The 24,583-nt window shown below is 47.0% G+C and overlaps 1 protein-coding gene across 1 annotated transcript in view; it reads right to left on the reverse strand.

The window, feature by feature from the left end:
• Positions 1–215: 215 nt before the first annotated feature.
• The window catches only part of LOC122551432 (ATP-dependent 6-phosphofructokinase, liver type-like), a 60,699-nt gene continuing 36,331 nt past the window's right edge, over positions 216–24,583 (reverse strand). Inside the window, exons 10-22 of the mRNA XM_043693330.2 lie at positions 22,786–22,911; positions 19,435–19,499; positions 17,924–17,987; positions 16,120–16,266; positions 15,332–15,402; positions 14,315–14,402; positions 13,162–13,314; positions 12,449–12,613; positions 11,699–11,760; positions 6,969–7,080; positions 5,534–5,633; positions 4,920–5,025; positions 216–2,288 (exon numbers count right to left, since the gene is read on the reverse strand). Of these exons, the coding sequence (XP_043549265.1) occupies positions 2,141–2,288; positions 4,920–5,025; positions 5,534–5,633; positions 6,969–7,080; positions 11,699–11,760; positions 12,449–12,613; positions 13,162–13,314; positions 14,315–14,402; positions 15,332–15,402; positions 16,120–16,266; positions 17,924–17,987; positions 19,435–19,499; positions 22,786–22,911 (1,407 nt within the window). The 3' untranslated portion in view covers positions 216–2,140. The remainder of the gene's footprint in view (positions 2,289–4,919; positions 5,026–5,533; positions 5,634–6,968; positions 7,081–11,698; positions 11,761–12,448; positions 12,614–13,161; positions 13,315–14,314; positions 14,403–15,331; positions 15,403–16,119; positions 16,267–17,923; positions 17,988–19,434; positions 19,500–22,785; positions 22,912–24,583) is intronic.

Below are 24,583 nucleotides of genomic sequence, written 5' to 3' on the forward strand. Positions count from 1 at the left end.
TCTGATCTTCCCTAACTCACTGCCACTGAAACCTTCATCTGTGTTTTTTTTTTTCCTAGCACCCTTCCTGTTTCTTGCATGGATATATGCAAAGCATGAGATGGCTTTGTAAACAATCATTTAGTTTTGGACTGGGATGCTGGTGGGGATGGGATGGGGGGGGGGGGGGCTGATTTTAAAAATGAGACTCAATTAAATCAAGGCAAGCACTCAAAGCCATTGCACATTACAAATTTAATCACGAAACACAATTTAATCTAATCCAGGTCACAATCCACTGACAGTACAAGGTGAACAGTTTTATACATATACACACACACACAGTGCACAGACACGTTGCAATGGGTGCATTTACTGGTCAGCAAAAGCCTGCTGTGTGTTAAAAACTGTGCTCGTCACATCTTTTGAAATTTAAAAACAGTTGACTGTGTATTGACAGGGAAATCCGGCTTTGCACCCTCCCAGATATGGAGTGGTCTGACCCTTATCCAAGTATTAGGAAAGAGTCTATTAGTCCATCACCCAGGCAAGTGCCAAATCCATTGCCCTATGCCACACTACCTTTCTGCCCACTGGCAGGTGGAACGTATTTCAACCAGCTAGTGGAGGAGACGTAGTTCCACAGCCTGGCTTGAAAGGACTACACACTGACCTACATGGTATACAGATCTTGTTCCCCTTGTGGCCTCACAAGAGAATCACATGATTTGCGGCAACGGTCACATGATTGGAGAATAATGCCCATAACATTTAAAAGGATCGCACTGTTTGTCATCCTTGACTGAATGCTGGCTGAACCTTCGTTTAAAATGGACACATAGTCTTAATAAATAATCGGGGGACTGACGGGGAGAATAGCTGTTTCTGTCCTCTGTAAATGGTCTTTTGAGAATAGCACTGCCTTAAGCCTTTTAAAAGCTTGAATCTTCTCTATATTAAAACAACCTTGAATAAACATCCATTCTTAATTCCAAGGCTCCCAAGAGAAGGGAAGGAAGTTATCGCAATCAAGTTTCTCAATTCATTTTTTTAATGGGACATTATCAGCAATATGCAACAAGTGTCCATAGAGTGTTGTCAAAGGGCTTCATTTCAGGAGCTGCTCTGAACAGTTCAGACACATGGAGCATGGCCAGAGTGACCGAGGAGAGTTCAAATGTCATAGACACAACACACAGTGTTCGATTTAACGCGACGGCACTCTGCTGCATTTAGAAATGGAGGCAGCTATCTCAATGACATCTCGAATTTTCTAAGAGAGTGACTGGGGAGGGTGCTGCTCTAACCCAGCTACTCTCAGTGGTTATTAGGGCAGGCAGAAGGAACACCAGCTGGAGAGTTCACACATTGGACCTTTTCAGCACCTTTTTCCACTCATTCTCGGATTTACCTTTGTCCCGGATCACAGCGAGCAGCCTTTCTACGGAGGAATCCTATCGGCACTCACCTCCTCCCCAGCAAATCGCTGGTTGAGTTAAATGGCCCAGAAAGTTTCACACATCACAGACAAGTCAAACAAAAAAAAAAACTAATCAATTCAGAAAGCAAAGCCTGGACCAGGATCGAGGGACAGTGAAGTCTCAAGCTGTGACAGGCCTGTGATTATCCTTGTACCAAACTCCCATAGTTTCAGTAGCAGCAAGGAGCAGTGAGGAAAGGTAGCAAGGTGGGGGCAGAGGAGAGGGAGAGAAGGGATGAGAGACACACAGAGAAAGAAAGGCAGAGAGGGCAGGAAAGGGATGGAGTAAGAAAGGCTGCGAGAGGTTGAGATATGGAGTGGAGATGATGAATGCAGCCACAATCGGCTGTAGGTCAGCACAGGGTCTTCACGAAGGATGGGTGTATCTGAGGATACAATGGAAAATACTACATTTCTCACAGGCCCAAATCCAGTCTTCACTGGAATTAAGTCTGACCCATGACCCGTTTGGGTTGAGGTGATGGCCATATTTGATGTTGATAACTCCTCCCTCTCTCTTTTTGTTCAACTGAGCCCCTGCGATGCACCTGGGGTTACCTTCCTACATTAACAGGTGCAATAACAAATGCAAGCAGTTTTTAAACACTACTTCACGGTAGGTTCATGCTATAATGAGGTTAAAACGTGGTGACGGGAGATGGGTGCCGGTGGCCGCTTGATTCAGAAACCGGACTCAACGCTCAGACTGCGCCTGTTGACGTGCTCGACCTTGCCCGTGATGTAATTGTCGAAACGCGTCTGGTACTTGGCTAACATCTTCAGGAGGGGCCGCACCCTCAGCCACCACTGCTCCTTCGGCATGCGGTGCCTGTCGGACACACAGAGAATTCGAGGGGTTAAACCTCCATATCAACACCATCGCAACGGACAATCTCCACTCCAAGGACTCCTCAGGGAAAAGACATTGTCTATTTACTCAATCCATGTCCCTCATGATTTTATAAACCTCTATAAGGTCACCCCTCAGCCTCCAATACTCCAGGGAAAACAGCCCCAGCCTACTCAGTCTCTCTCAATAGCTCAAATTCTCCAACTCTGGCAACATCCTTGTAAATCGTTTCTGACCCCATTCAAGTTTCACAACATCTTTCCGACAGGAAGGAGACCAGAATTGCACACAATATTCCAACAGTGGCCTAACCAATGTCCTGTACAGCCGCAACATGACCTCCCAACCCTTGTATTTAATACTCTGACCAATAAAGGAAAGCATACCAAACCCCTTCTTCATTACCCCATCTACCTGCGACTCCACTTTCAAGGAGCTATGAACCTTCACTCCAAGGTCTCTTTGTTCAGCAACACTCCCCAGGACCTTACCATTAAATGTATAAGTCCTGCTAAGATTTGCTTTCCCAAAATGCAGCACCTCACATTTATCCGAATTAAACTCAGTTTGCCACTCCTCAGCCTATTGGCCCATCTGATCAAGATCCCATTGTACTCGGAGGTAACCTCTTCACTGTCTATTACACCTCCACTGATCACCGGAAACACTGAAACTCCCGGTCAATTTCTCAACCTCCATCCATCAGCCTCTTCTGTGGGATCCTTTTGGAAGGATATATAGACTTCAGAGAGGGTGAAGAAAACATTTAAGGGCAGAGTTTGACGGACGTGGATAGACGCGAGATGCCAGGGCTGCTCTCCTCAAACAGAAGATAGGGGAGACCTGAGAACGGTGTCCAAAACCATGAGGGATCGGGACAGTGGAGATGAGAGTGAAATTGTTCCCATTGGCAGGAGGACAGAGAGGAGGACACGGATCTCAGGCTATACCGTGATGCCAGGAAAAGTGTTTTTATACAATATGTGGGCAGCATCTGGAAGTGATGGAAACAGATGAGATTGTGGGTTGCAACAGGGATCTGGATAATTACCTGAAGAGAAGTAATTGCAGGATGATGAGGGAGTAGGGCTGGGGAGTAGGACTAGCAGAGTTTACTCTTACAGGGAGCTGGCCTGATCCCAACAGGACCCAGCATGCCAGAATGGATGGATGGAATTTATTTCTTCTGCTGGATAATTCCAGGGGAGCTCATAGTGACGTAAGGAAAGAATTCGTGAAAGGGCAGTGGAAAAATAGAGAACTCTCTCCTAGAAGAATTATTGAAGGTGTACAGTTTTATTTCTGTTGGGTAGGAGTACTGAAGAGGCATGGAGCCAAGGTGAGTAATAGGCCTGAGGACACAGATCTAATGGAGGGGCTGAACTATCTCCTCTGATCCCCCTCTCGTGTTCAGCAACTTCTTCATCATCAGCATCTAATTCAGAGTTAAAGTTCAGGTATGGATAGATTGGTCCAATCATGTCTGAAAGTACAGGTCACACCTCGATGCTGCTTGGTGGACCCACTTGCTTTTGAGGAGGCAACTCTACACTGTGGTGCTCTCAGTGTGGTGGGCCTGGCTTGGCAAATGCTGCAAGGCCCATTGCGGCCTACACACTCTCTGAGCGTGCCTTGGACAGCAGGATTGTGGGTCACATCTCTGGGGACTTCCAATGGCCATGATGAACAAGGGAGGCCAGTGGTGTCTGCCGTGCTATCGAGGGGTTTTCGAGCACCACGGGGCTAATTTTGCTCCTCAGACAGGCCTTCAGCTTCCCTGGCCCTCAGTTCCACAATTTCCTCCTGGAAAAGCTCCTCTCCCTCCTCCTTCAAAAGGCACTTCTTAAAACTTAGCCTCTTTAATTAGCCCATGTGAAGTAAAATCTACGTTATCTGGCACACGAAGAGGATTAGTGGGGGGCCAGTTAGAATTACGTTACTCCAGACACAAGGCAAAGCTTTGAGGAACTGAAGAGGAGTGGCCGGATAGTCAACAGTCCTAGATCGGTAAGGTATCAGAGTAAAGTCCCTACAAGAAGCACCACAGCCTCCAGCCCAGTTTTGCAAAAAGTGAACAAGCTCAGTCTCTACTGGCTGTTGCTCCTCTGAGTGGTACCATCACTCAGGCACAATAACCAAAACCGATTTAACAATGCGAACCACATCTGCTGATTTACAATCTACTGCTATTACTATTGGGGTTTTCTTTTGGGAAGAATAAATTATTTGAACACCAGATATGACCAGCTGACTTTAAGAGAACGTACAAGCTGTCAGAAAGTTTGGTTAGTACAGAATACCAGTTTGTATCTATGATGCCAGATAACATAAACTTGATAGATGCAGTTTTGCTCGCTTATACTCCAATGAAACATCTTTGAACCCTTGTAGAAACAACACTTAATTGTCTGTGAGGAAATGTCAGCTTATGGATGAGTATGATGGAGAGGAGACTGTTGTCCTGTTACAGTCTGCAGCTCCTGAAGTCCACTCAATCACCCCTGACATTTCCTTGTTTTAGTTGTCTTGTTCTGGAGTTGAGTGCTGCTTGACACGGCCGCTGTATTACACCCAGTTCCCTCCACTTTCCTCCCGGCCCCTCGTACTTACTCAAAGTCCGTCTCTGCTTTCAGCTCGGTCACAGGTCGGAAGACCAAGGCCTTCCTGTTCATTCCCAGGACACAGGCCGTTTCAGGAGAGTTGGCGAATACTTGCCCTGTCCAAGGAAAGGATGAGAAGGAAGAGGATGAGAACAGACACGCTTTTGAGAGGCCCGTCCCTCTGATCTCCAGCAATCCCACTGTCCCCCCTCAACCCCCTTACTCTCCTTGGTCAAATCTTTCCTTTAATGGGTGCAGATCATTCCACAGATCGGGAATGGAGCACTTGCCAGACGGAGCGAGGACGTCAAACTAGCTTCAAGATGATCAGGGGCTTCTCACAACTCCCCTCACGCTGCAGAGGGGCTCTTCGTGATGGGCCTCCTCTCTCAGCATTCAGTTAGGTGTATTCCATCTGGAAAAACCTCTCTCACGGATTGCAAGCGAAGGCTTCTTTAACCCCCCACCCTGCCTGGTTTTCCTCAGCTGGGTCGTGGCGCGTTTGGCTTCAGTTTGGCACCAGGTCAGCTCTCCCCAGTTTCACAGAGCAGCTCCTCCCAGATCAGTTCTCCCCGGCGCCTGCTCTCAATCTCTCTCAGCACTGCCAGGGCCTAGGGGCCTCACCTTTCCTGTAGCTCTCCAGCAGTTTCTCGGTCAGCCACTGCACAGCCTTGACGCCCAGCTTCGTCCCAAAGTTCCTATCGAAGGGTGTGGGTGCACCACCCTGTCAGTGCAGAAGAGGTAAAGTCAACGGAGAGGTCCGTGTGCCAACGAGTCTGCACACGAGTGACAAACCATCTCGTGTGCCAAGGCTGTTTTAACTCTGTCCGACACCAGCCCCAGAAAATGATGAACGGGCAGGGATAGAGTTAAAAACCCAAGAATTACGTTATCCCGCTGTCAACCTGCATCGCTCCTGGTCATGGTAACATTAACAACTACTCTGTCAGTCTGTCAGGGCCTGGAGGTGTTTCTAAGACAGGGGCCTCCTGGAGTGTTGCAACTGGATAGCGTCACTGACATAGTGAAGGAATATTAATTGCCTGGTGCCCTGCAGCGGAATCACAGCGAGGGGAGCCGCTGGTCTGAACGTTAGAGAATCTCACATTGAAGCAGGAGTGCAGTCATCCGAAAGCTTCTAAAACCGGCCCGTCAGGTTCCTCAGCCTGGGCCTCCCATTGAGCATGTCGCTCTCCCCACTGTCACTTTCAGGCAGCCCCTCCCGCAGCAGCTGTCCGTCACCACATTGCTGCCCCTCCACCCCCTCCAGAGAGCGGGTCGTGAATCTGGATCAGACCAGGGATCAAGTGCTGTACCACAGCGGTCTCTGAACGTTTAGTCAATGGATGGCGATCTTCCTCAATACTCCTGAGGTTTCTCAGTTACAGAGTCATACAGCACGGAAACAAACCCTTTGATCCAACCAGTCCACACTGACCATGTTCCCAAACTAAACTAGTCCTGCCTGCCAGCGCTCAGCCCATATCCCTCTTTACCTATTCGTGCACTTATCCAAATGCCTTTTAAACGTTGTAACTGTCCATGCTTCTAACACTTCCTCTGGAAGTTCATTCCACACAAGAACCACTCTATTAAAAAAAAGTTGCCTGCATGTCCTTTTTAAAAAAATATACCGGCTAACTTTGAACTCCTCCAGCCTATGGAAAAGACCCTTACCTATGCCCTTCGTGATTTTGTAAAGCTCAATAAAGGACACTCCTCAACCTCTAACACCCCAGCCTATCCAATCTCTCCCTACAGTTCAAACCCTCCATTCCCAGCAACATCCTGGTAAAACTGGTCTGAAGCCTCCCCAGTTTAATGGTATCCTTCCTACAGCAGGACGATCAGAATTATACAGTACTTCAGAGGAGGCCTCACCAATGTCTGGACAAACTCAACATGACATTCCAACTCCTATATTCAAAGGTCTGAGCAATGAAGACAAATGTGCTAAACACTTTCTTAACCACCCTAATCACCTGTAACACAACTTTCAGAACATTTTGCTGAGGCTTTAGTTGAAGCTTTATAGTCATTGCCTGGAGGAGTCACTTACCTGTTGCATATGGCCCAGCACATTGGTGCGACAGTCAAATACACCCTTCCCCTCGGCAGAGTACAGGTTGTATAAGAACTCAGTGGTGTAATACTGGTGACACTTCTCATTCCTAGAGGGAAAAGGAGTGGAAGAAAGAGAACGAACGAACATTCACGCAAATGATTTTGGAAAGAGGGCAAACATCGACCTCCCAGATCTTTGCTCACCTTTCTACAGCCGCATGACGGACTCCTCTTGCCCCCGACACCCCCATGTTTAACTTCCCTCTTTTCCCCCACCCACAGGGCGAAGATGGATGACTCACTGAGAGGCAATTTGCAGGCCCTGAGAGTCCGAGCACGGACTGGCCAATCCCCAGGGCCAACTCCAACTTGAACCGTGTTGATGAATGGTATAGTCCACATCGCAGATAGACCCATTACCTCATCAGCACGAATTACAATGTGGAGGTATGTGTGTGAGAGAGAGAGAGAGAGAGAGAGAGAGAGAGAGAGAGAGAGAGAGAGAGAGAGAGAAGGGGGAGGGAGAGAAAGAGGGAGAGAAAAACAAACAAAACTTCCACAGAAACAAAAGGAGGAGGCCATACAGCCTCCCCAGCCTGTGTCACAGTTCAACAAGGTCACAGCTCAGAGTATGGTAACTCTGTTTGCCTGGTCTGGCGTGATAACGGTTAAAACAGTTCGCCAACATCGACCTGCGTCTTTAATATTTCTAAGTACCCTTCAGCAGCTCCCGCCTCATGGTTTGGAGCCATTTCCACCTCAGCAGAGAGGGTTGTCAGTAAAAATTGGAAAATCTTCAGGGCTAAGGGGACATCACTTTGACAGTAGGCAGAGCAACTCGGATTAGAGTGATAGTCCTGCCTTCTGAGTGAGGTGGCAAGCGCTTCGGGTCCCACACCGTACTTCCACACACAGAGGATTCCTGAAGCACTTATTGGCAGCAGAGGGGATTTCCCCCAGGGATAATTTTGCCTTGGTGCACCAATTGCCAGGTGACCTCAGCCGCCCCTGAGTGCACCTGTATCCAATGGGCACAGGTGCCCCAAGCATGGTAAAGGGGTGGCAGAGACTCTTCAGCCTGGCTTGCAGTCCGCCGGAGGGTAGGTACATAGAAAATAAAAAAGGCAAAACATACAACTGGTGGTCCAACAATCTGGTTTGAGAGACCAGGGTAAGGGGCTGTGCAACAGTGAAGCATTTGGACAAGATACTTGGGTTTAATTCCTGGTCGAGTTACCTGATTTATTTTTTTTTAAGCGAGAGATAGAGGGTGGCAGTGCTGGAGTTAAAAAAAAAATTGTCGGTTTTAGTTGGAACAGGGGGTTCCGAGGGTCACAACTGGTAGGGGGATGCGCAGCCTGGATGTTTCTCATCTCCAATAATTTAGTCAGTATTAAAAGGTCTGCCGGTGAAAATCTGGGGAAGGCTGGGTAGGTGTGTCAAAGGAAATAGCTCAGCCCATGCCCCCCCGCACCAACATTTGTGCCAGTGACTAGAACAGCCTTTTCTTTCTACATCTAAGCTTTAATAAAACAGAAGGGGTGCTTAACTAAACAGATTCTACAAATCTGACACTTATTGACAGTGAAGTGGGAGATGGCATGGGGCAGGGTGACACCAGGCACAAAGACAAACAAGATGAGCCATGAGTTGGCCACTTGACACACAAGATGGCCGCCAGACCACAATATGGAGAGAGACAGCAGAGCAAACACAGATCTACCTGGGGCCACAAGAATGCCAGCACAATTCACTCACAACCTAGTTGATTAGTTTAAGGTGGGTGGGGGAGAGAATACACATGAAGTAGCGTAAACTGCCCGCCGAAGTGTCTGGGTCCAGCCAGCACCTTTGATAGAAATGCTAACAGTTTGATACGGACTCAGTACAAAGTGCCAGTAGCCAGGGCTGCAGTAATTGTCCTTCTCGGGAAGAGCGATTAGTGCCCATTACTACAGCAATGGACTTCCACGCAGACGCTGAAACTGACAATGACAGTGCTGAAATTAACAAAGGCTGTGCTGGAACTGACAATGACTGCAGCAAAACCATCAACGATTCTGCAATGTTTACAATAAACAAACTATGTTACAAAGACAATGACCTCATCACTGACCTATTATGTTACATGTATCTTGCCATGTGCTCCAGGTTGAGAGAAGACTCGCAGCTGACTACTGGGCTGTTGCTGTCTCTCTCTCTCGCTTTCCCCTGGAGCTCCGGTATTTTTTCGGACAATAAACCCGGTCATTGAACCCCGACTCTGACTCCGAGGCTGGTGATTTTCCCCATAACAACTGAGAGAAAACCACACAGAATTGCCCTCCTGTGAGTTATTCGCAAGGTTGAATAGACACAAAGGATTCATTAACCAGAAAGAAACCCACCAGCGTCTTCTAGTGGTCAGCATGAGTATGGCACCACTGGAGTGCAACCAAGCCACTGCTGCTTCCAACTTGCAATTCATGTTAGCTCACAGGCTGGGAGCATAGTGCTCTGCTCAGAGTGACCAATGTACCTCTGTAAGTCTCACTGGCACGTTCTCACTAGCCCTGTTTCATGCTTGGGAACACAGAGTCTTAGGCAGCATTGAAAAGCAGAAGATTCAGCTGCTTCCATGCCCTCTCCAGAAAGATGGGCAGAGGGAGGACGTTTTTAAAATAAAGACTGTATAGTCTTGCCCGTGAAGCAAGACAACAGAGCTGCATCAATCACAATGTGAGCTCAGCCCTAGGCAGTCAGTGTAAGTGCGGCCGTTGTTATAACGCAAGAAGCACAGCACACAATTTACATTCAATAGCCCTTCATGAACAACTGTGTGATCATGGCTAGCTGCTCAGTGATGTGGGTCGTGGACCGTTACCTCAAAGTACCCCTTTAGGATCTTTTATATCCATCCAGAAGGAAAGATGGGGGCTCGGCTTAACAGGATCATTAAAAAAAACAAGAAACAGCAGTAGGGTCTTCAGTCTACACTATTGGAAGATCACGGCTGATCAGATTGTGGCCAGTTCCACTTTCCAGCCTACCTCCCTCCACCCCCACACCCCCCAATTTCCCTTTTACAAAACCATGTTGACTTTGCCTACCTGTATGAAAAGTTTCTAAATGACCGGTTACTTCCTCCTTAGGAATGGATTCAAGCATTCTCCTCAATGCAGATGTTAGACTAACTCAAATTTAATTTCCTGCTTCCTGTCATCCCTACTTACTTGAATAGGGACATTACATGCGTTAGACAGTCTGCTGGAGCCTTTCCAGCATCTAGGAAACTTTGGACAATTACAATCATTGCACTCACTAGTTCTGTAGCCACTTCCTACAAGACCCTAGGATGCAGCCATCAGCTGGATAGCAGTCCTTTGTCCCATTACATTTCCTAGCACTTTTTCTGCAGTGATTGACTGCTTACTTCTTCTGTCTCAATTTCCTAGTACTCTTGAGGAGATTTGTCTGTCTTCGACAGAGACATAAGGATCATACATCTATCATTTCCCCCATTATTAATTTCCCAGTTACACTTTAAAAGAGATCAGCACTTAACTGATCTCTTTTATATTCCTTTTGATGCTTTTATTGTCCGAGTTTATACTTCTAACTTTATTCCTCTCATTCTCCAAATTAACCCTCTTTATGAGGTAATAATTATTCTGGGCTGGCTTCTAAAAATTTCCAATCTTTTATTGCATGGCTATTTTTAGCAGCATCAAGTACGGGGAATAGGGTTAGCATGAATGGACATTTAAAGGGCTTAGTGGTTAGCACTGCTGCCTCACAGCGCCAGGGACCTGGGTTTGAATCCAACCTCGGATGATTGTCTGTGTGGAGTTTGCACATTCTCCCCGTGTCTGCGTGGGTTTCCTCCGGGTGCTCCGGTTCCCTCCCACAGTCCAAAGATGTGCGGGTCAGGTGAACTGACCATGCTAAATTGTCCATAGTGCTAGCTGCATTAGTCAGAGGGAAATGGGTCTGGGTGGGTTACTCTTCGGAGGGTCGGTGTGGACTTGTTGGGCCGAAGGGCCTGTTTCCACACTGTAGGGAATCTAATCTAATCACATACAGTCTTTCTTTCAATTTGATATGAACCATAAATTTCTTAGTTAGCTGTGTAACGATACATCGTTTGTACAGTATCTATTGCACGGGGAATACCTTTGTCGAGAGTGTTCTTTGCCTGCTTCACTACCACATTGCTTATTTTCCACTCCACATTCACCAGGTTCATCCTCGTGTACTTGCCTTGATGGGTCTAAGTCACTGGTATCATACCTAAAGTTCACACCCTTAAGCTCAATGTAATGTTCTAGAAAGTTATTATTGAAAGGATTCTTCGCAATAGTGTCATGAGTCGGTCCTGTCGCATGGCACATTGTCAGGTCTAAAACAGCCTCCTCCCTCGTTGGTTCTGAAGCGTACTTTAGGAAGCAACCCCAAGCACACATTATGAACTCATCCTCCAGATTATTCTCGTCAATTGATATGAAGATCAAAATCTCCTCTTAGCTGAAAGATGATACCTTTTGATGCAATATTTGCTCGCCCTGGATTTTGGGTGCAAGCCTCAGGAGTGGCATTCGAACTCTTGACCCTTGAACTCAGGAGACAAGAGAGCTACCCACTTAACCATGGCTGTCACCCAAGGTGGCCAGTAGAGAAGTATATGGGTGCACTGGTCTTACCACTAACCCCCTACCTGCCTCGGTTTTTTTTCCAGGAAGACCCTACCTCAGGACAAGCCCTCTCTGGATAGTTGTCTTCATCTTCCCGGTTAGATGTTCCACATTGGCCTGCGGGTACAAAGCAGAGCAGTAAGAACCATGGAAACAAACAGTCTTTCCAATATATACTTCTCCCGGAAGCAGGCTTTAACAGAGCAACTCGGGAGTGGCTGCTTCCACTGACAGATGGCAGAGTTTTAATATGATTGGCAAGGAGGACCGGGGAAGAGGAAGAGAATTCTCTCTTTACAAGACATTGCAACTTGCTACGATCCAGAACACACTGTCTGAAAACCAGGGGCAAGAAGGAGCAAGCGCGAGGGTGTGAGAGAGAGTGAGAGAGAGAGCAGAGAGAGAGCAGAGAGAGAGCAGAGAGAGAGCAGAGAGAGAGCAGAGAGAGAGCAGAGAGAGAGCAGAGAGAGAGCAGAGAGAGAGCAGAGAGAGAGCAGAGAGAGAGCAGAGAGAGAGTGAGAGAGAGCGAGAGAGAGTGAGAGAGAGTGAGAGAGAGAAAAAGAGAGAGAGAGAGAGAGAGAGAGAGAGTGCAGAGAGAGAGAGAGAGTGCAGAGAGAGAGCGAGAGAGGGAGAGAGAGAGAGAGCAGAGAGCAGAGAGTGAGAGTCCAAGAGAGAAAAAGGGTAAGGGGAGGGGGAAGAGGCTGGGATGGTGAAAGTGGAGAGGTACCCCCTCAATTGCTGCACCACACCAGACCACACCCCCCCCACCCCACCCACCGACAGATTTTTCATCTCATGAACCCACCGTCAAGTCATGAATGTTAATGGGATCTTCGTAGATGTAAGCAGCATCAGCCCCGACAGCTAGTGCTGTTGCTGAGGCCAGGTAGCCACAGTAACCTCCCATGGTCTCCACAATGAAAACTCGGCGTTTGGTCCCTGATGCTGACTGCTTAATGCGGTCACAAGTCTGCGAAGGGACAAACAGACATGAGTAACCCGAGAGGTCAAGCAGCCCGGACCAGAGAGCCTACGGATCCCGGACTGACCCGGCTCTTCGCGATGACCTGCACCTTCCCCAGTGAGCCCTGCTTCAAACCTTGAACTAGCTCCGTCAGCCGGTCACTCCAAACACAGGGCTCATTCCACAAAAGAAATGCTGGAGATCCCAGCGGGTCAAGGCAGCATTCATGAAGAGAAAGCGAGCTAATGTTTCAAGTTTAGATGATTCTTCATCTAGACTCAAAACGTTAGCTTGCCTTCTCTCCATGGAAGCTGCCAGAGTCACTGTGATCTCTGGCATGTTTTGTTTTCAGTACGGATTCCAGCATCTGCAATAATTTGCTCTTATATGGGGTTCATTTAAGCCCCGTTCTCTTAATGCTGGGCCTCGATTCCCTGCGAACCTTGATGCCTCTAGGCCCCTGCGACCTCATTAAGCCTAATCCCAGAGTCAAAGGTCCAATCTGAGCTAACCAACTGAACAGTGCCCCCCTCCCCCAACATTCCCTGACTTACCTCCATGGCTGCATTGACTGCAGTGTCACAGCCGAGGCTGAAGTCGGTGCCTGGTACATTGTTGCTGATGGTTGCCGGGATGACACACATGGGGATGCAGAGTTCTTCGTAGCGTTCCCGCCCCTCGGTCAGCTGCAAGGCTGCCACGTAGGCCTGGAGAGGAAGGAGAAACAGGCGTCGCTCAGCTCACTCCACTTTTACTTCAGATCAACACACCGGCCGCCTCCTGAAGAAACATCGAACTGAGACAGGTCTGGGCTCTGGGCCGGAGGAAGCCAACGTGGTGAAAATAGGAGAGAACATGGACGTAGGCAACATCTAATATGAACTTTTTTAATAACAGTTTTTAGGTAGATGTGTTGGTATGAAGATACCTTGAAAGGAAAGCAGTCAGGAACATGTGATGGGTCTCAATTTCTGCAGGGTGACGTGGGAAGAGCTTTAGAACAAAATACTCGAAAGCCTCTGAGCTAGACGGTCAGGGTTATACTTGGTCACAGCCTCAGGGTTCAACAAGATTGCAGACCCAGGAGGTCACTGTCAGGAAAATTTATTCCAGTTTATGGAGTCACGGTTGGGGGATCAAGTGGTTAAAGACAGCTCCTCACTTTCTCCAGGGCAGCTAGGGATGGACAAGGAAGTCCGGGCCAGCCAGGGATGGTCACATGTCAGGAAGCGTGCAAGGTACAGCCAATCAGGCCTCAGGTCTCAGAGTCATGGGGCTGAACCATCTGCTAGATGGATGGCCTGTACACTTTGGTGCCTGGAATGGGGGGACTTGAACACACTGCCGCTGCAACGCTCATCTGTAAGGATCAGAGTCACTCCCTACTGGGCCTCTAGCCCCATTGACAACCCAACAGACCTCACGCTCTGGAGGAATGTTACCAGCTCCACGGGTTGTTTGGATTTTTGGAATTGCGTCAACAGCAGCAACAGAAAGAAGACGTCATTCTGGTCACTGTGGTTGCAGTAACCGGTCATATCAACAGGTGGCGAAGCTGAGCAACGCTCACAGCAGGCTCTGCAGCGCCCCCTGCCAGGCAGCTCAGCAAAGCCCAACTGAGCAAAATGCCCGAGAAAGGCAGGTGGCAGGGGTTGGCCAGAGCTTCAGGGAGCAGGAACGACAGGAGGTTCACGCAGAGTGTCTCACCTCAAACCCACCGATAATGAGGATAGCGTGGATGCGATGCTCCCGGATCTGTTTCACCAGCTGCTCCATGCACTTCTCGGGGAGGGTGCTGCAAACAAAGGGAAGAAATGGCGGCAGAGACATTTAAACAACGCCGGCATCAACTCAAGCCCGTACAGGGACGCAGAGGCTCTGACTGAGAGAATGGTACTGGGGTGAGACACATGATAGAATTGATGCAAAGAGACAGGCCATTCAGCCAAACTGCTCTGTGCCAGCTCCACACTAACTGCCCCCTCTCAATTCACATCATCCAAACCCTTTCAGCATGTCCTTTCGCCCTCATGTACACTATGTGCAAATATTTGCCTCCCTGTGCTAGTGAGTTGTACATTCCAAGCAGCTCGTGGATAAAGGTACAACCTCGACTTTATTAGTGACTGTATTACTGTTATGGCCCTTGGTTCATTATTTTACATAACTGTGTGAGAGTATTGTGTGTTTGTGTGCCCATGTATGCGCGCGCACACACACACACACACACACACACGTGAACATTTCTAGGACTGAGGTCTGGTGATCCACATGATGGAATATTCTGCCACCACACGAACAATGCTTAAAACTTAAAAGAATGGCTATTTCGGTGAGGAAACACACCTAAATGATGGCATCTCAGAGATTGCCACAGCCTCTCACAGCAGCGTACTGGGAGAACAGGCTTGTACCCCTCATGTGGCATTTGACCCCAGGACCCTGTGACTCACAGCATTATCAAGACATACCTGACACCAATGGGATGACAGTTCCATAGTTCTCTTCTAATGAGTATGGTAAAGGGGCACACTGAAGGGATTCTGGGATTCAATGTGAACTAGTGACATCAGGAAGACAATTCCAAGTGATCCCAATAACATAAACTGCCAGCTTCCAAAGTGTGTGCAGTTTGATGGCAGAGAGAATTCCCAGACTTTAACATAACAGCACAGTCTGATTGGAGGGTGGGAACGGTCACCAGGGAGCAGAGACAATGCTCACCGTTTTGTGCCCAGCAGGGAGCCACCTTGTCCAGTCCAGCCTCCAACATCACCCCATTTCATTTCCTTAATCTGCAGGAAAAAGAAAGGCAAAGGGGGGGTTATGCATCAAAAATGTCTCAGTTCTGCCGAGTAGCACAAATTTTTGGCAAGTTACATATTTATGTCCCGTCTCATTTCCCATCATATTGTATTGTGAACACCCCTATTATTATACAGCAGTGTCTTCTCCAACTCACCCTGAGCAACGCCACGGGAGATCAGCTGACATCCATTTGTAGGTGCTGCATCTCCAACCATACGCAGTGCCACAAGGGATACACATTTCAGAATCAGAATCAGAATCCCTACAGTGTGGAAACAGGCCCTTCGGCCCAACAAGTCCACACTGACCCTCCGAAGAGTAACCCACCCAGGCCCGTTCCCCTACTCTATATTTACCCCTGACTAATGCACCTAACCTACACATCCTGAACACTGTGGGCAATTTAGCCAACTCACCTAACCTGCACGTCATTTATAAGTAACTACATGAAAATACACAGCGCCATCACCGGGGGCAATGCCACAGGAGGCCTACAGTACTTATGGAGATCGAAGTGATTTTCATCACTGGGAGCAATGCCAAAGGGAACTTGCATTATGTAGATAGACGAGTCTCCTCCATCACTGGGAGCAATGCCACTGGACATCTTCCACGATCCAGCTAGATGAGTCAAACCCTTGCCTAAACCGTGTGAACGAAGGCAGCAATCAGACTCAACATGAACAGGGCTGTGGAACACTTACCTGTCCTGCAGCAAAGCCTTCCAGCCCATCGGCAACAGTGTGGACAACGTGACCCGACGAGAGGCCAACTCGAACCGCAGAACGCACGGCTGCGTTCATCCCTGCTGCTGGAGCTCCAATATTCACGATGGCTAAGTTGAAATTACTCTGTGATGGGCAGAGGGCAGAGAGACATCAGTAAGGGCAATATACACTGCTCTCTAGGACACTGGCGCAGTAACTGAGGGAACAGATTGATCAGTGTCGTCACTGGATCGTATTCAAATAGAGGCCACTCATTACCAGACTTTTAGCTCTACTGCAACAGGGTTTTTTTTCAAAATTAAGTTGTTTAGGAATTAAGCTATCATAACATCGTTTACCCTTCTTTGCTCACACAGCAACATATGGAGGCAGAACATAAATGTCAGGCCAAGCCACAAATGGCTCTCGGGTCCCACCTCACTCCTTCGTTTGCCACTTTTCACTCAGAGGGGGATCGAGAACCAGAAGACATTAAAGACGTAAAAAGTGACTGGCACAAGAACCAAACAAAAAAGTGCCAGACGGAAAGATTTAAAAGTGCCAGAGAGTATAAAGAGAGTTAGATTAACCAAAAGAGAAAAATAAACAGAACTATGGGCAAGGATCGAGATTAGTTAAATTACTTTTGCAGAGAGCCACTCAATGGTGGTATGATAGAATGATTTTATGCAACCTCTCCAGCAATGGCAGTGCACAGCCTGCTGCTAATTACAGTGATTTTGAGGGTGTAAGGTGGTGTATTCATGGAGCTGGACCACAGTAAGGAAGATGCTGCATCTGCAGCTCCTTGAATCACAGCTATGGGGGAAGCCAGTAGCAGACCAGTAAGGACATCTCCCACACTTCTTCACAGCCCACAGGCTGGTGGTTGTCTGTGAAGGGCCGGACATCAGCCCCAAGCATTGTGTAAGGAAGGGAAAGGGAATTTCACAGCCTCCTTGAACAGCTCAGAAGTCAAGTCTCCATCATCGAATCAAGCAGCTCAGATTGGCTGCCCATCAGTGATGCAGTAAATGCATGGGGACACCCTAATAGGCCTCATCCCAGAGTCAGGCAAGAACACTGAATACGGGCTTACCGTCCTATGTCTGAACTTGGTGATCTGCATGGACTATGGATGGACACACCCTCAACTCTGGTTAACTGAGAGACATGGGAACAGGAGACCACTCAACCCCTCAAGCATACTCTAGCTAATTTGCGTTGAAGAAGCGTGCATTGTAGCAGAACCTTTGCCTACCATAAATCCATCAATTTAACTTCCAAGTAATGTTACTGATGCCCTCAATTACTTTTGTCGGAAAAGATGTTTCAAATTTTAATTTCCCATTGAAGAAATAGGAAGATGTGCTTCCTGATGTTTCCACTTGTCCTTGTTGACTTCCCCACCACCCTCGTTATCCTGTAAACTCCTCAGATTCTCTTAAACACCTCAATTTGATCCTTATTACACCTCCTTACTCAAACCTACACAAACTTAGCCCATGCAACCCATTGTCATAGTTTCCCTCATACAATTCTGATACACCCTCCCTGAGATGCAGTGCTCAGAACCTGTGGCAGGTTCTCTCCAGAGCTCAATGCAACTCTAAAATAACGTTCACTTTTTTAAAGAGCGCACAGTAACTCGTGACAGCCCACACGGAATAACAGTCACTCAGTGAGGGCTACTGTGGCGATGCCTTACCCAGCCCGCGCTGTATAGGGCTCTCTCAGTTAACTGCCCGATGGAGAAGCCTAGTGTGGCAGGAGTCTCAATGCTATCAGCCTGAGGGCTTACCTTGGTCTGAGCAGGTTTCTGGTGAGCCAGCAGCTTGTAGATATTCCAGTTATTCTCGAAGCTCCTGTAGCAAAAGGGAAGAGGAGAGTCCTCCATTAGGAATGATGGCCCCTGGGAAGGTTCTTGCAGGTTGGCTGTGATTCATTAATTCACTGGGGAATGGGGAGCACATTAGCCCGTTCAGTGCATGTCTAAATGACCATATCTTGAGATCAGCTCATTTTAGTCTTCCTGATGGGTCATTATCAATTGACAGCATGGATTTTTCATGCCATTATCATGTGAGTATCTGGCCGACAGTATGGCTGGCTATCATCCTGTACATTTCTGCATCAGGTACAGCAGAGACTTGCAACAGATATCACAGCCATTGTATACACAAGCTCCCAGAAATAGCTGTGAGATCAGTGGGTGCGGGGTAAATATTAGCCAGTACAGTGGAACAGTAGATTCCTGCTCCTTCTCAAAAGGAACCCCAAGGATATCTTATGCCCACTTGAGAGGCTGACAGTGCAGATTTCTTCAAATCCGAAGGATGGAACTTCTGACAACAAGGCACCCCTCATTACTGTACGGTGCGTTAGCCCAGATTTTTTGTCCTGGAACAGGACTTGAACCCACAACCTTCTGACTGGGAGGCTGGAGTGTTATGTACTGAGCCATGGAGAGGCAAGGAATGAAGCTCCTTTCCTAGTGACTACAGGAACACAGTATTTTCCATTCATTGGTCCCTGAAGTGTTCAAAAAGGAATCTCAATCCCCATTATACAATCTGCTCTGTAAGCCTCGCCTCTCTGGTGAAGACGTTGAGAGAAATGACTGAGTTGGGTTGACTGTGGCAGTATCTGTGTTACCTGAGCTTCCTCACGCCACCCTCAGAATTTGACTCGCACCTTGTGGATGGGTGGAGAGGCTTCAAGGAATCAGGTGGTGAGTTATTTAACCACAGAATTCCCAGCCTCTCGCCGATGACGGGTCTCACTTCACCTCTAGAATTCAACCCTTTTCTCAAAAAGTGAAATGGACCCCTGCCAACAAGATAAAAGTGAAGACTTGCACCCTGAAGAAAGACAGTTAACACTAACATATGAGGAGGAGGTGGTTCTCTCCACAAATATGAGCACAAAAATCCACCTTCCATCGTGCAGTACTGGGTTGGTGGGGAGCTACACTGTCAGACATCCAATGCATCAGATCAGATATTAACTTGTGGCTTTGCCTGCTCTCTTCAGTGCATGTTAAAACACAATTCCAATGCTTCCTTGAAAAAATGTTGGGTAAATTGACCAACATAAATCCTTCAACCTGCAGCATTAAAATGGATTATTGGTCCGTGATCACATTACTGTGCCATGTTTCCCCCAGTACAACAGCGACTAGATTTCTAAAGCACTGCACGTCACTGGATTTGGGAGATCCTAGGTCTAATCGCTATAGAAAAGCAAGGATGCTTTAATCTGTTAGAAGGTATCCAGACTATAGATAAGGGAAGTCAGAACTGAAAGCCTTACCTGCCACGAAGAACAATGGCTTCATCAAACCTCTTCTCGTCCATGGCTTTCTGAACGTCCTTGGTCTTCAAATGAAACAAAAAGGAATACTTGAGAAATCATTTTTTTTTAATATCCATAGAGAGGTACAGCACGGAAGCAGACCCTTCAGTCCAACCCTTTTATGCTGACCAGAAATTCTAAATTCATCTAGGTCGCATTTACCAGCACTTAGCCCTTATCCCTCTAAACCCTTCCTATTCATGTACCCATCCAGATGCCTTTTAAATGTTGCAATTGTACCAGCCTACACCACTTCCTCTGGCAGCTCATTCCATACACGTACCACCCTCTGCGTGAAAAGGCTGCCCGCTTAGGTCCCTTTTAAAACTTTCTCCTCTCACCTTAAACCTCAGCCTTCAAAGTTTGGAATCCCCAATCCTGGAAAAATGACGGTGGCTATTCACTCTATCCATGCTTTTATAAACTTCTATAAGGTCATCCCCCAGTCTCCAACTCCAGGAAAAATATCTGCTGTTTACACAGCCTCTCAAATCCTCCAACCCTGGAAACGTTGTACATCTTTTCAGCATCCTTTCAAGTTTAATAAGATCTTTCCTCTAGCAGGGAGACCAGAATTGCGTGCAGTATTTCAAAAGTGGCCTAACCAACGTCCTATTTAGCCATGACTTCCCAATTCCTAGACTCAATGCACTGACCAATAAAGAAACGCATAACTAATGCCTTCTTGACTACCCTGTCTACCTGTGACTCCATCTTCAAGGAATTATGAAACTGCACCCAAAGGTCTCTTTGTTCACCAACACTCCCCAGGACCCTACCATTTGCCTTTCCAAAATGCAGCATCTCACACTTGTCTAAATTAAATTCCATCCACCAACCCTTGACCCATCTGATCAAGGTCCTGTTGTACTCCAAGATAATCTTCCTTACTGTCCAAGACACCACCTATTTCGGTGCCATCTATAAACCTACTATCTTTTCCTCCTATAGTCACATTCCAAATCATTTAGATAAAATAACAAAAAGCAGTAATTGAAAATTAAATATGCTGCTGAATTATACGTCAAATGTTCCCCTCCCCATACTGAAAATGTTGTTAGGGAAGAGTTTCAAAATAAAAGTCAACAGCCATTTCAGAAATATTGAACAAAAGAACACCACGGAGGGTGCTGGAGACATGCACATCAGCATGGTCCCACTCTCAAATAGAAAAGGAAGGGAGCAATTCCTTGGTGAACTAAATTAAACCACAAATTGCAGCAAAAATTTTAAACCAAATTTATTATATGCTGTGGAGAAAGTGAGGACTGCAGATGCTGGAGATCAGAGCTGAAAAATGTGTTGCTGGAAAAGCGCAGCAGGTCAGGCAGCATCCAAGGAGCAGGAGAATCGACGTTTCGGGCATAAGCCCTTCAAGAATCCTGATTCCTGAAGAAGTGCTTATGCCTGAAACGTCGATTCTCCTGCTCCTTGGATGCTGCCTGACTTATTATATGCTGTGCCCACTTGATATTTCCAACCCTGCAGAAATCTGCAGAACAGACATTCTGAGACGTTCGATCACAAGCAGGATTGCGTCCCGCCCTCCCCCCCCCAAACCTACTAATTTTCCCCATGCTAGCTCAGGAGAGTCAAGGTCACCAGAAACTCAACACAGAGCAGGGGTCCACCCTTGGATCTTGAACTGTAGTCTATACCACACCACGAAGAGTTCAGTCACTTCGAGATGAGCATTTTAAAATAAAAAATTCAAAAACCCGCCCTCTCCATCCATTCTCGGTGACCTCCTACAGCCCTCCATTCCTCCACATTAATCACTTTCTGGCCTTTACCATATTTTTGAACATTTTACTGCACTATCGACAGCCTTCAGCTCCTTAAGGATCAGAATTCCTTATCTAAAACCCTGTCCGCCTTTAAAACACTCCTTAAAACCTAGCTGCTTGACCAGGCTTTTTGATCACTTGCCCTAACATCTCCTTGTAGTTCAGCATCCAGATTTTGTCTAGCAACACTCCTCTGAAGCGCCTTGGGATGTTTCACTATGCTAAAAAGGTGCTACATAAACGCAATTGTTAATTAACAGGATATCACGGGAGCTCGGCTTTGTTTGCTTATCTATAAAAGTAACAAAAAGAACTCTTAAAACATAACTCCTAATCACATGACCCACCATCTACAAAGATGACACATTGTGAGCTGCCCATTTCAGCCCCTCGAAACCAATTTGGCATTCAATTTGACTGTGGGTCAACTTTAATTATACAACTTGTTCCACTTATTATTAAATGCCATTAAACGAAGTAATGCTTTTAATTTATATTGTTAAAAAGAGAGGCAGGTAATCAAAGCTGCTCAAAATCAAAACAACCATAAGAATGTATCCCATGAGAGTACTGCTGTGGGACATTGCTTGAAATGTGGCATTTGTGCTCTAGTCCTGATGAAAACATGACACAAAACTTTGGCAATCTCTCTCCTTTCAATAATATTCTAAGCTCTATTAAGCACTGATACCATGCTTGAAGTTTCCAATACATCCATAATTTTGACAGCTTTTAAATGTAGAGTTACCGCTTCCTGCTAGCCTATATATGAAGAAATATTCCCTGATATCATCGCTGCACTGCCCTAGGTTTAAGTTGAAGGTCACGCACCCTCGCTTTGGATTTTCCCCACCAAACATAATAGCTTCGCTAACTTATCAAAGTCTTTACAACATCTTAAGCAGCTCAATTGGATCCAGTTGTAATTTTCTGTCTTCAAGCTTCGACTGCTCCTCATGGCCGGACATTCCGGAGAATGTCTAGTGCATCCCCTCCAAAGCCAAAACATGCTTCCTCTGGTGTAATAACCAGAACTGAACACCATACTCCAGATGAAATCTAGCCAGAGCTCTGTACGACTGTAACACAACTTGTGCCCCTTCATATTCCAGCGAAAGACCACCATCCCTTGATGCCTACACAGAGGCAAAATACTGTGGACACTGGAAGGAGAACAGTTCTGGTGAAAGCTCAGCGAGCTGAAACATTAACTCTTTCTCTCCACTGACACTGCCTGACCTGCTGAGCTTTTCCAGCATCATCTCGTTCTTATTCGGTTATACCAGTTCACTGGCTTGAAGTGAAGGAACCCCTCCTTCTCCCTGCTCCTTGACGGGTCTCAGCTTGGCGCTAGATTGGAACGGAGATTTACCAAGATGACGACCAGAGGATGGGGGGGGGGGGGTGGAGGGGAGAGCCGTTAGAAGAGTCAGGTCAAAACACGATTTGCAATGGCAGACAGGGACTTCGCGTGTCGGCTGCGAGCAAGAAACCTTGACAGGGAAAAAGATCGAATACCCACCAGCTGCACACACTCCATCAGTGGCAGTCGCAAGGCCTGGTTACCAGAAAGGCTGACAACACAGGATGATGTCTCTGGCGAGGCATCCAGCAGGGTGAGGACTGCTTCCATGCCCATCTTGCTGCTCTGGGAACAGGAAAAAAAAAAGGACAAGGTTATCAGACAGTGAAGAGAAATAAGCAAAGGAAGCGAGGTACAGAAGGACATGTTGACAGAGACAGACAAACCAGAGCAATGCTTGCATAGAGCCGGACAGGCAGAGGGCTAAATGCCCTGTCCCTGGGCTGCAAGTTTTATATTAAGATGCAGAAATGCATCCCAGTTCAGAAGGCAGGTAGACTATGAAACAAAATGAAGTATATTTGAAGAGCCAGCAATGCTATTTAGAGATAAAAAGCCACACCACGCACAGTGGTTGTGATGTACTGCACATTATTCAGTGTTACATTTCAGTTTTGTTTTAATTGTTCAGTCAGATTTCAAAAATATCTATGTCTAACCACATTAGCAGCTGGGTGTGGGGGAAGAGAACTGTCCGACCTCATTCCATAACTTTCGCAGAAAGCCCTGGGGAAGGAAACCAAGTAGTTTGTTCTGTTAAACAAACCTCCCTCCCACCACTATATCAATCCCAGGGAATTTTACACCCAAGGCGTTCCTAAATACTGTAACGGTTCACAGAACAGCACTGGTTGATTCAGGTAGGAGAAAGTGAGGACTGCAGATGCTGGAGATCAGAGCTGAAAATGTGTTGCTGGAAAAGCGCAGCAGGTCAGGCAGCATCCAAGGAGCAGGAGAATCGACGTTTCGGGCATGAGCCCTTCTTCAGCTCATTCCTGAAGAAGGGCTCATGCCCGAAACGTCGATTCTCCTGCTCCTTGGATGGTGGTTGATTCAGGTAACCTGGACAACACTGGAGCTTATGTTAGGCTCATTTTATACTGCACACCATCTCAAGGGCAACTAGGAATGGGCATTCAAGGCTGGTCCAGGAGCCACGCCCAAAATAACGCTGCCTTACAAAAGCCAAACTTTCCTCCTTTGATTTCTTCAGGTTTTGACGCTGGTGATAAAAACAGAGAAAGGTCTGCAAAAAAAAAGGACACCAATAAAACGTCCTTGAGGATTAGTCTTACTCAACTACAACGTACCAAGGCTCCTTAGACGTCACCTTCCAAACTTGTGACCTCTACCATCCAGAAGGACAGGAGTAGCAGATACACGGGGATACCAACATCTGCAATTTCCCCTCCAAGCTGTACACCATTCTAAACTGGAACCACATAGCTGTTACTGGGTCAAAATCTAGGAACATCCTCCCGAACAGCATTCACTCCTTACCACACAGATGGCAGCTGTTTATGAGGTCAACTCACCACCACCTTCTCAAGGACGGTTACGGACGGGCAATAAATGCAGATCTTAACGGCAATGCTCAAGTGAAATTAATACTTAACTGACTTGCCTTGCACTGGTGTCTCTTTTTTTCTGTTTCCACACTGTAGGTAGTCTAATCTAAAAAAAAAGGTGTGTGTGTTTGGGATAATTAGGGAATTAAACATTAGTCAGAGGGGAATGGGTGTGGGTGGGTTACTCTTCGGAGGGTCGGTGTGGACTGGTTGGGCCGAAGGGCCTGTTTCCACACTGTAGGAAATCTAATCAAATCTAATCTAATCCTGGTGTGCCACCCATGACCCAACAGGTAGTTCACTTGTCCTGAAGTCAGAAGTTTGTGGCCACAAATCTTACTCTGGGCCACAATTTTGAAGACGACTGTTGCATCATACCTAATACAGAA

The sequence above is a fragment of the Chiloscyllium plagiosum genome, unplaced genomic scaffold (assembly GCF_037043375.1).
Source record: "Chiloscyllium plagiosum isolate Xiang-an unplaced genomic scaffold, Cpla_swu_hap1 HiC_scaffold_7, whole genome shotgun sequence".
Classification (NCBI taxonomy): domain Eukaryota; kingdom Metazoa; phylum Chordata; class Chondrichthyes; order Orectolobiformes; family Hemiscylliidae; genus Chiloscyllium; species Chiloscyllium plagiosum.